General features: G+C 34.2%; 1 protein-coding gene across 1 annotated transcript; it reads right to left on the reverse strand.

Annotated features, from left to right (window-relative positions):
- Nucleotides 1–7,829: 7,829 nt before the first annotated feature.
- On the reverse strand, nucleotides 7,830–10,785 carry LOC112639250. The gene is made up of 6 exons (XM_025412575.1): nucleotides 10,159–10,785; nucleotides 9,845–10,010; nucleotides 9,445–9,642; nucleotides 9,262–9,322; nucleotides 8,853–9,130; nucleotides 7,830–8,101 (listed from the first exon to the last, which is right to left on the reverse strand). The coding sequence occupies exons 1-5, from the start codon at nucleotides 10,254–10,256 to the stop codon at nucleotides 9,015–9,017; spliced, it is 639 nt and encodes a 212-aa protein (XP_025268360.1). The 5' UTR covers nucleotides 10,257–10,785; the 3' UTR covers nucleotides 7,830–8,101; nucleotides 8,853–9,014.
- Nucleotides 10,786–11,783: the final 998 nt, after the last annotated feature.

The following is an 11,783-nucleotide window of genomic DNA, read 5'->3' on the forward strand; positions in this document are numbered from 1 at the left end:
GTAGGGGGTGTCATTTAAAAAAGTCAATGTGACCTTGACCTGACCTTGACGACGCCATCCAAGGTCAAACTGATAGAATCAGTATATAGATCTTCTTAAACCCTACAACTTTTGTTGGAAACACTTTTCTGTAAAACGTATATTTTCCGAGATATTTAGGGGTTTCCACACTTTTGGTAGACCCTGTATACAGGGTGTTCAAAAAGTCCCGGTACGGGGGAATAACTCGAAAAGTAAGGGTCGGACAAAGAAACTTTTCCGACAAAAGTTGTAGGCTTACTCCAAGCTTTTATCTCGTGACCTTGAGTTTGACCTTGAGCTTGACCTTCAAGATTATTTGAAGGTCAAAGTGTTTTTTTTTAATGGGAACCCCTATTTTTGATTGTATATTCTTATAGCTGACCTCGAGAGCTTTCCAAAACACTATAATAAAATATTTTTTCCTCAAGCATTTATCGAGTTATGAGGCTTCAAATCATTTCTTAATTTTACATAAACCGTAAAATATCTTGTAAAATATTCACTTTTCGATTATTTTACCTTAATACTTTTATGTACAAAATAATGAGAGGAATCAATTGGTGTAAAGAAAACATACAGTTGTTTTTAAGAAAAAATATGTAATTGTTAATTGCAAATTACATATTTTTTCTTCGGAACAATTATGTGTTTTTTTTTAGACCAATTGATTCCTCTCATTATTTTGTACATAAAAGTATTAAGGTAAAATAATCGAAAAGTGAATATTTTACAAGATATTTTACGGTTTATGTAAAATTAAGAAATGATTTGAAGCCTCATAACTCGATAAATGCTTGAGGGAAAAATATTTTATTATAGTGTTTTGGAAAGCTCTCGAGGTCAGCTATAAGAATATACAATCAAAAGTAGGGGTTCCCATTTAAAAAAAACACTTTGACCTTCAAATAACCTTGAAGGTCAAGCTCAAGGTCAAACTCAAGGTCACGAGATAAAAGCTCGGAGTAAGCCCTACAACTTTTGTCGGAAAAGTTTCTTTGTCCGAACCCTTACTTTTCGAGTTATTCCCCCGTACCGGGACTTTTTGAACACCCTGTATATATATATATAAGTATATAAGTAATAGTATAAGTATATATATAAATAAAGAAAGTACAAAGTACACAGTACAAATGTAAGTACAAAATATAAATACAAAGAAAGAATCATATCTTAAGAAGTGAAGAATATTATGTTTAATTATAAATATATGTTTTTAATATTTTCCTAGATTTAGTATATTTTTCAGAGATTATTAAAATATAATATGTGTCAAATTTCTCTAAATATATATTTTTCATCTCCACATTATGTTCTCTTTATTTTTTATATTCTTCCTATCTGTTTTAAATATCATATTTCATATTGCGATATCAATAACGTAATCCAGGTGCTACTAACAATAAATTAATGATTAATAAATTAATGATTAATAAATTAATGATTTATAAAACAATTAAAAAATAAATTAAATTAAAATAAAGTAAAAAATATTTAACAATATTCATGTATAATTTATTTAAATACAATTATAACTCAATTACATATATATATATATATATATATATATATATATAAAAGATATATATATATATATATATATATATATATATATATACAGGGAGATCCCGAAAAACCTTCCGTCTTTAAAATGACGTATTCCTGATACTATTCTAAGACAATTTTTTCTTTACCAAAATTTGATTTGAAGCGTAGTTTTTGAATTATAAGCAAAAATAGTTAGTAAATCATGCGTCGGGTACAGGAGGCAGGCAGGGGCGGCCCGACGCGCCGCGAGCGCGGGCGCAGCTGACCGACAGGCGATTACCACTGCATGAGTCACTAACTATTTTATCTTATAACATAAAATTATGCTTGAAATAAAATTTTGGTAAAGAAGAAAATGTCTTAGAATTACATCAGGAATACGTGTTCCTTAAAATAATGTTAATTATTAAAAGTTATTCCGGATCGCCGACCGTCGAACGTTGTAATCAGCTGATTGCTACACGCGATGTGTGTATGGCGGAGTGTGTGCGTAAAAGAGAGAGAGAGAGAGAGAGAGAGAGAGAGAGAGAGATTGCTCACTCACCTTGTAGCAGCGTAGCGAATCTTTATGCTACGTATTGTTGTAACTGCTGCACGATTATCAGATCGCTGCACCGCTGATGTTAGAGATGCGCGACACATCGAAACTTTCTCACTTCGAAACACTTTTACACTCGATTAACACAGATTACGCGATAACGAGTTTATTATTCTGTTTATTACTCACTCGATTCACATCGTTTTATCGAGACTAAAAATTACTTTAAAAGAAACGCGAGAGAACACATGACTCGACGCGAAGCGACGGACCGCGGAGACTGCGCGACCACGAGGGTTATGTGTTGCCAGAAACGCGACACGCGACATCTAACAATAAACGACTTGCACGACTGACGCGTGATTGACGCGAGATAAGACGAACAATCGGCTAAAACTTTCTCATTGCGAATGCGGTAGAAAACATGAAACGTATAAAACATGAAACGTACTTAAAATAATTAATTATTTATTATAAATAATAACTATTTTTAATCATAATAAATAATTATTATTTTAAAAAGCATGTGTTATGCGTTATTACATTTTCGAAACTATTGCATTCACGATGCGAAGATTTCAGTCAATCGCAGGAATAATGTAATTAACAAATTACATTTGGGAAAATTTATTTTTATTCTGCTCACAATAAAATGTTCCAACGTGAAAATGTATTGGTCGCTCTGAAAAGAGCGGATTGATTAAAAAAAATTTTAGAGCAGATGCTCAAAATGCCCGCCATCCATCCTAACGCAAGCTCTCATGCGTTTTAATAAATTTCTTTCGACGTTTTCCATTATTTCTTCGTCGATATTCCAAATAGCGAATCGTAATCTTGTCTCTAGATCTTCGATATTTTCGGGAAGCGTTTTATAAATGATTTCCTTACAGTATCCCCATAAGAAAAAATCTAGAGGGTTGAGATCCGGAGATCTTGCTGGCCAACGTATCGGGCCGTATCGACCCATCCAGCGTCCAGGAAAATTCTCGTTCAAAAAATTTGTAACAATTCTGGCGTTGTGTGGCCCAGCACCGTCTTGTTGAAAGATAATATTATTTCTTTCAAATAATGGCACATCTTCCAGGAAATGTGGTAGATTTTCTGTTAAAAAATCGACGTAGGTTCCTCCAGTTAAAATGTCTGGAAGAATAACCGGACCAAGAATTTCAGTGCCCATTATTCCAGCCCATACATTAATCTTCCAACGAGTTTGAAAATTTCGTAATCGCGTGACTCTCGGATTTTCTTCGCTCCAAAAGTGCATATTATGCACATTAAAAATTCCTTCTTGTGTGAATAGCGATTCATCGCTGAATATCACACGAGAGGAATATCTTGGATCTTGATCGACGTTTCGCAAAAAATTTTCGCAAAACGTTCGTCTTGCAGGGTAATCTGCTGGTCGTAAATGCTGCACGCGTGTATAATGAAACGCGTGCAACTTTTCTTCTTTTAATATTCTTTGTACGGTTGTATACGATAAATCATGTTCTCGAGCGACTACCCGAATACTTGTTTCGGGATTATCCTCGAAAGTACGTAGAACTCTTTCTGTATTCCGTACATTTCTAACGCTGCGATTTCTCCCAGCGTCATGTTTGTTCGGCAGGACACTGCCAGTATCGTATAATCTTTGAGCTGCTCCAAGTATGACATGACCCGATGGATGTCTTCGGTTTGGATATAATTCGGCGTATCTTCTTGCAGCAGGATTCTGCTGCACGTGACACTCGCCAATTGCCATCAGTATGTCGTAGTATTCTTGATTTGTGTACGCTGCCATATCTTCTTCGCGCTTATTGATATCGCTTATTGAGATCGCTGATAATCGCAAGCTTATTGATTGCATTATCGATCGTGCGTTTAATTTATACGATCTTCGCTGGGGGTCTGCGCCCCTCCTCGCCTCCCGCGACCAATCGCGAATGTCGCGCACGCTTATTAGCGATTGGTCGCGGGAGGCGAGGAGGGACGCAGACCCCCAGCGAAGATCGTATAAATTAAACGCACGATCGATAATGCAATCAATAAGCTTGCGATTATCAGCGATCTCAATAAGCGATATCAATAAGCGCGAAGAAGATATGGCAGCGTACACAAATCAAGAATACTACGACATGCTGATGGCACTTGGCGAGTGTCACGGGCAGCAGAATCCTGCTGCAAGAAGATACGCCGAATTATATCCAAACCGAAGACATCCATCGGATCATGTCATACTTGGAGCAGCTCAAAGATTATACGATACTGGCAGTGTCCTGCCGAACAAACATGACGCTGGGAGAAATCGCAGCGTTAGAAATGTACGGAATACAGAAAGAGTTCTACGTACTTTCGAGGATAATCCCGAAACAAGTATTCGGGTAGTCGCTCGAGAACATGATTTATCGTATACAACCGTACAAAGAATATTAAAAGAAGAAAAGTTGCACGCGTTTCATTATACACGCGTGCAGCATTTACGACCAGCAGATTACCCTGCAAGACGAACGTTTTGCGAAAATTTTTTGCGAAACGTCGATCAAGATCCAAGATATTCCTCTCGTGTGATATTCAGCGATGAATCGCTATTCACACAAGAAGGAATTTTTAATGTGCATAATATGCACTTTTGGAGCGAAGAAAATCCGAGAGTCACGCGATTACGAAATTTTCAAACTCGTTGGAAGATTAATGTATGGGCTGGAATAATGGGCACTGAAATTCTTGGTCCGGTTATTCTTCCAGACATTTTAACTGGAGGAACCTACGTCGATTTTTTAACAGAAAATCTACCACATTTCCTGGAAGATGTGCCATTATTTGAAAGAAATAATATTATCTTTCAACAAGACGGTGCTGGGCCACACAACGCCAGAATTGTTACAAATTTTTTGAACGAGAATTTTCCTGGACGCTGGATGGGTCGATACGGCCCGATACGTTGGCCCGCAAGATCTCCGGATCTCAACCCTCTAGATTTTTTCTTATGGGGATACTGTAAGGAAATCATTTATAAAACGCTTCCCGAAAATATCGAAGATCTAGAGACAAGATTACGATTCGCTATTTGGAATATCGACGAAGAAATAATGGAAAACGTCGAAAGAAATTTATTAAAACGCATGAGAGCTTGCGTTAGGATGGATGGCGGGCATTTTGAGCATCTGCTCTAAAATTTTTTTTAATCAATCCGCTCTTTTCAGAGCGACCAATACATTTTCACGTTGGAACATTTTATTGTGAGCAGAATAAAAATAAATTTTCCCAAATGTAATTTGTTAATTACATTATTCCTGCGATTGACTGAAATCTTCGCATCGTGAATGCAATAGTTTCGAAAATGTAATAACGCATAACACATGCTTTTTAAAATAATAATTATTTATTATGATTAAAAATAGTTATTATTTATAATAAATAATTAATTATTTTAAGTACGTTTCATGTTTTATACGTTTCATGTTTTCTACCGCATTCGCAATGAGAAAGTTTTAGCCGATTGTTCGTCTTATCTCGCGTCAATCACGCGTCAGTCGTGCAAGTCGTTTATTGTTAGATGTCGCGTGTCGCGTTTCTGGCAACACATAACCCTCGTGGTCGCGCAGTCTCCGCGGTCCGTCGCTTCGCGTCGAGTCATGTGTTCTCTCGCGTTTCTTTTAAAGTAATTTTTAGTCTCGATAAAACGATGTGAATCGAGTGAGTAATAAACAGAATAATAAACTCGTTATCGCGTAATCTGTGTTAATCGAGTGTAAAAGTGTTTCGAAGTGAGAAAGTTTCGATGTGTCGCGCATCTCTAACATCAGCGGTGCAGCGATCTGATAATCGTGCAGCAGTTACAACAATACGTAGCATAAAGATTCGCTACGCTGCTACAAGGTGAGTGAGCAATCTCTCTCTCTCTCTCTCTCTCTCTCTCTCTCTCTCTCTCTCTCTTTTACGCACACACTCCGCCATACACACATCGCGTGTAGCAATCAGCTGATTACAACGTTCGACGGTCGGCGATCCGGAATAACTTTTAATAATTAACATTATTTTAAGGAACACGTATTCCTGATGTAATTCTAAGACATTTTCTTCTTTACCAAAATTTTATTTCAAGCATAATTTTATGTTATAAGATAAAATAGTTAGTGACTCATGCAGTGGTAATCGCCTGTCGGTCAGCTGCGCCCGCGCTCGCGGCGCGTCGGGCCGCCCCTGCCTGCCTCCTGTACCCGACGCATGATTTACTAACTATTTTTGCTTATAATTCAAAAACTACGCTTCAAATCAAATTTTGGTAAAGAAAAAATTGTCTTAGAATAGTATCAGGAATACGTCATTTTAAAGACGGAAGGTTTTTCGGGATCTCCCTGTATATATATGAATTCATTACTATAGTTGCTTTCCATTTTCACACAAGTGATACTGAGTCTAAAATTATGTGAGTATGTTATACTCAGATAATGACGTCATCGTTAACTTGCATAAATGTTTGATATGATTTAAGGTTCCAACAGGACCATAGAGGTAAAGGAGAGAGTATTAGGCTTTACTATGGGTAAGGGGACTGAAGCTTTAGTGAGGAAGAAGGGTAAGCCTTCAGCCATCTTGATAGGCGACATTAGTGCTGCCATCTATTATTACTTTGACGTATTACATATCAGTTTTATATATTAGAAACACAGAAGTATGAAATGTATATATATTATTTATAATATATTTATTTTCCTGCAAATAAAATTAATTTATTATAATAATGTCTTTTACTTATAGTAATATCTGTAGTTTTTCCAATATAAAAATAACGAGTTTTAACATATTTTAATGTTATACTTTTTACTAATTGCACTCTATGACAAGTTAAAGCATTTTGATCATTTAAATGAGCAATCAAGTCTGTAAATATATTATTTATATTTAAATTACGTAGCACGCAATATGCAATATAATTGGCATTATATGTATCAGAGATAATAGTACGCTGTTCTTTAGTATAAAAACGGATAACTTTTTCTGTTTCTTTACAAATATTTACAACGCTTTGTGAGGGATAAAATAATGAACCTCTATCTTTTAAACGGATTAAAGTGCCCGTTTTGCTATTATCTATTAAAGATTGAACGCATATTTCACAAATAATATGTTTTGTTAAATATTTTACAATAAAACCTGCTATATAAATTATAATTTCTCGGGAATATTCGGATAAGGAAAGATTGTTAACAGATAACATATATGGATGATCAATCTCAAGTACTGTATTATTTGTATTTATTTTTTTATACTCGCACTCATAATCAATTATACGACTAATAGATGACGTTATGTTTATTATTTCCTCTGGTTTTGATGCTGTTAAGATTGGTACATGTGCAAGTTCAATGCAATTTCCTGTTGTGGCACTTTTAATTTGCGCCCTTACAAGTATTCTTTTAAACGCCGTCTTAAATAATCTAGCATTTGGATTATTATTTTGCCTTCCAAATGCTCTAATGCATCCAAAAAATAACTCAAGATGATCTTGACTCAGTTGATATAATGATATATACGGAAGAAGCGATTTATTTTGGCAAACATTCGGATACAACACTTTCAAATTTTCTATATTAATCAAAAATCCTAAAAAACCCGTTTTTCTATTGGAATTTACTAACAACTGTCCATCTTCCAATCTTAAAGTTAATAAATATTGCTTACAATCTTCTAGTTATAAAATTTTCTAGTTATAAAATTTCTAGTTATAAAATTTGTCTCAAGTTTCTAGAATTAAATATATCAAATAAGTCGTTTATCATGTTAAGATATTCTTCTGTTGCTTCTGTATCAGTAAACTTATCTAATTGTAACACAGTTCTAAGAGCGTTTGCAACAGATGCACTGCATACCTGAGTAGCAAAACGTACATTCATTTTCTTCTTATGGTACTGTATATGTTGTTGCCGTAATTTATTGCCGAGATGTAAACCTTCATTTTGTTGAAGTTCGTGCAATGCAACAATGTGATCCCATTTAATCATCTGCCCTTTGCTGTTAACAATACATTTATAATCACCCAAAGTATTCCTCAATAATTTTAACATATGACATGCATCTAAGAATATGTGGACTTTATAGCTTGAACTTGGATGCTCAAAATATCCTTGCATGCACTTAGGATTAGTAATATTGCACTTTAAAAGACGTATCATGCTCAAATTATTTGCAGCGCCGTCACATGTTAATGATTTTATGCATATTCCGGCATTATGTAAAAGTGATAAACATTGCATAACTAAATTTGCCTTTTGTTCTCCAGTTATACTGTTAATTAAAAAATATCCTACTGGTATCTTCCACATTTCGTTTACACCTACAACTAAAAATACTAATGCCTCCTTTGCAATACTGTGCTCCTCACTAGCAATATTATCTCCCATATCACATTTTCCACAAAATTTTTGACCATCAAACTCTATTTGTTATCGTATTGCCATTTCATCCATTATTAAAGCACTAAATAACGAGCGATCTGTTTTGCTCACTCGTTCTTTGATAAATGCTAAAGCTTCTTTATTAAAGCCTGGTTCCCCATTAACAGAACAATGCCATTTATACAATGTTTTTGGATGTGGCAGACACGAGTTGAAAGTTTCTCTAACAAAGGAATATGCTCGAGGTGAATAATAGTGTAATGTCAGAGCAAATGTATGCAATTCAGGCGAATACTTTTGACTTAGTGATTTTCCTTTTGACTTATACACTACACGTTTTAATAAATGTGCATTCCCAATGTTAATACCTTTCAAATTGTACAGTTGCTCTTCTTCTAAGAAATTTTTTTGTTTTATAGCTTCTAATATATTTTCCAGTGACACTATCTTTTTTTTCATGCGTCTTGTTTTTTGTGTTAGAGTTTTTATCCGCAGATTGTACTGTTCTTTCGTTCTTCTTAATTCTTCTCTTAACTGTTTTTTGTTGGGTGAATTATAAATTTTCCATGGAGACACTGAAGTATTGACACTCTTGATATTTTTGGAGATGATTGTGCAATTTCTTGTTTAAGATGCGTATCAGGAGTTATGAAAATTGACAATACATATTCTTTTTAGTCATATAACAACAATAAGATTTTCTCTCTTACAAAATATCAATATTTCAAGAAATATAATTATTATACAATATATTACTTTTAAGTTATAACATCTTACCAATGACATTATTGCTTCTTCTTTTTTTATTAACTGTTTCTTCACATATGAGCATTTCCATCTGTAAACATCAAATAAAAATTAATAATGCATGCGTAATAAGAATTCTGTTTTTCATTTTTCTACTTTGTTGTTAAGTAAACAGAAAAAATTAAATGTTTCAAACATGTAATATCAATGTACATTAAAAACATCAATATTTTGTGCTGCATCCATTTGTTCAGTAGATATATTGTCTGCTTGCAAGTTTAGAATTCCTCTTATGTGATCTTCATTGTTAGACAATAACTTTTCTGAAGTAACTGTACATTTTTTTGTATATATTTGCTCTATACATTTTATTGGAGATTTCCTCTGCATTGATAATGCTTGTGAAGGTAACTAAAAATATAGGTATAATGTTTTTTCAAATAGTATATTTTTTATATTATGTATCAAAGTTGATAAATCATAGCCGATATTTCTTTTCATTTTAAATCATAAAATGAAATAAAATGAAATACCTCAACAAAAATCAACTGAGCAGTGACAGATAGTGACAAGACAAACACACAGATAATGATACAATTTCAATATATCTTACATATGGGTTGGTATCAGCTTTTAATCTAATATAGCGTCGTGACGATTTATCGAAACTTTCTTCATGAAAATGCATTGAGCATATTACTGAATTTGATTTTATAGAATTCTCAGGCAACTGTAATATTTCACACCAATGCTTTCGTCTGTACGTATTTTTTGGAAACCTATTAAATATATTAAGAATTTTATTGTTTTCCAATATATATTACATCTTTAAACAATTGTTTATTATAACAAGTCTATGTTTCATTTGGTAAGATTTTTCGTAAATTCCATTATGCAAAGATCTTACATTATTATTGTTGTACTTACGTGTGAAAAGTTATCTTCTGCTTTTTTTCGAGTTCTTCTTGTTTATGTGATTTTCGGAAGGTTCTGTTATAACAAGTTTTCAAAATACACGATGGCATTTTCTTATGCACTTAATTTACTTGTATATCGTATTCTTCTTCTTCTTAGTTAATTTTACTTAGCACTCCTTCACACTATATTAAGTAGCAAATAGCTCTGCTCTGCATTAGATAGCAGCACTAATTTCGCGGAACAAGATGGCTGAAGGCTTACCCCTCTTCCCCACTTCGGCTTCAATTTCGCGGCTCTATACTCTTTCCTTTATCTCCATGGTTCAAATGCAACAACATCCCGCACCGGAGATACAACGGAAAAAGCTAAAACCGAACTTAGCCGATTTAGAAGGGATGGGGAAAATCAAGCGCACATCCACGCAACACGGGAATCCTTTTGTCAAATTCGATATAAAATCGAATGACACCAGGTTATGTCTCGATGACCGCGAGTTCAATAAACGCATGGCTAACGAGCATGACCAATCACCGACTATCAACAAGATATGTCGGTCAAATACGTTTTCGGAGATAGCTACGACGCGTGGTCCGTCGATACCTACGACGTCTGACCGGGCGGTATTTACGAAAATGCGGTCGGTATTTACGAAAGTGCGATCGGGCGGCATCTATGGAATCCGTGCGGCACCCCGCCGCGCCAGTCCGTCCTCGGCCACAGATTAATAGACAGATAGCCAATGACCTGGGTAAAAACTAGACCGCCATTTCTGTGCCACAGACTTTGCCCCTTACCGACACACTTTGCCCCTGGTTCGAGTCCGTGCTAAATTTCATTGACTTTACCAAAAGATTTTGCCCCTGGTGCGAGTCTAGGCTAAATTCCTTTTATTTTATCAACAGACTTTGCCCCTGGTGCGAATCCAGGCTAATCGATTATGAGATGAATGAGAGGTGAGAGATTTGGCTCCCGTTCGCATCCATTCACCAAAGATGGACAAAAAATTGTTATAAAATTAATATTACTTGATTGCTCGAATAATTAGTAATCAATTTAAAAAATTATTTATACTTGGATAATCAGTAATCAAAGTAAATAATTATTTGATTATTTGGATAATCAGTAATTAAAGTGAAAATTTCAGTAATCAAACTTAACAATTTTTCAATTATTCAGTAATTATATAAGATGAGATTATATCGAAATTTAATTTTTCGATATAACTTTTAAATGTGCATGAAGCATAACAAATTTGTTTGGATATTTCCAAGACTTTTAAAGTTGAAATTCTCAATTCTTTAATTAAATTTTGACATAACGCGCCTTACGTCCGTATGACTCACATAGCCCATTTATTTCTTAGTGCAATTTTTAGTTATTTAACTTCTTTATTTTTCATAAAGTTTACCTTTTCATTATCATCAAATATTTTTGGTACATATTTTCAAAAATTTTGTATTTTTATTTACCGCAGTTTCTTATACAAATATCAAATCTTTTATCAATCTTTTGTGGAAAACGAAACAATTTACAATTTTATGATATGATATTATTACAATTTTTATATGCACATCTGTCGAATATTTTGTGATTTTCTTCACGCATTGTCATAATCTATTTTAATGCAAGAAAAA

Source organism: Camponotus floridanus, unplaced genomic scaffold (genome assembly GCF_003227725.1).
Source record: "Camponotus floridanus strain SB8 unplaced genomic scaffold, Cflo_v7.5 scaffold528, whole genome shotgun sequence".
In the NCBI taxonomy this organism is placed as follows: Eukaryota; Metazoa; Arthropoda; class Insecta; order Hymenoptera; family Formicidae; genus Camponotus; species Camponotus floridanus.

What these genes read in the sequence shown, in the direction of transcription:
- LOC112639250 (XM_025412575.1), bottom strand. Translation starts at nt 10,256, where the DNA reads ATGCCATCGTGTATTTTGAAAACTTGTTATAACAGAACCTTCCGAAAA. An exon ending in AAGCTGATACCAACCCATAT is followed by an intron (nt 9,643 to 9,844) that starts GTAAGATATATT and finishes CTATATTTTTAG; the next exon opens with TTACCTTCACAAGCATTATC. An exon ending in AAAATATTGATGTTTTTAAT is followed by an intron (nt 9,323 to 9,444) that starts GTACATTGATAT and finishes TGATGTTTACAG; the next exon opens with ATGGAAATGCTCATATGTGA.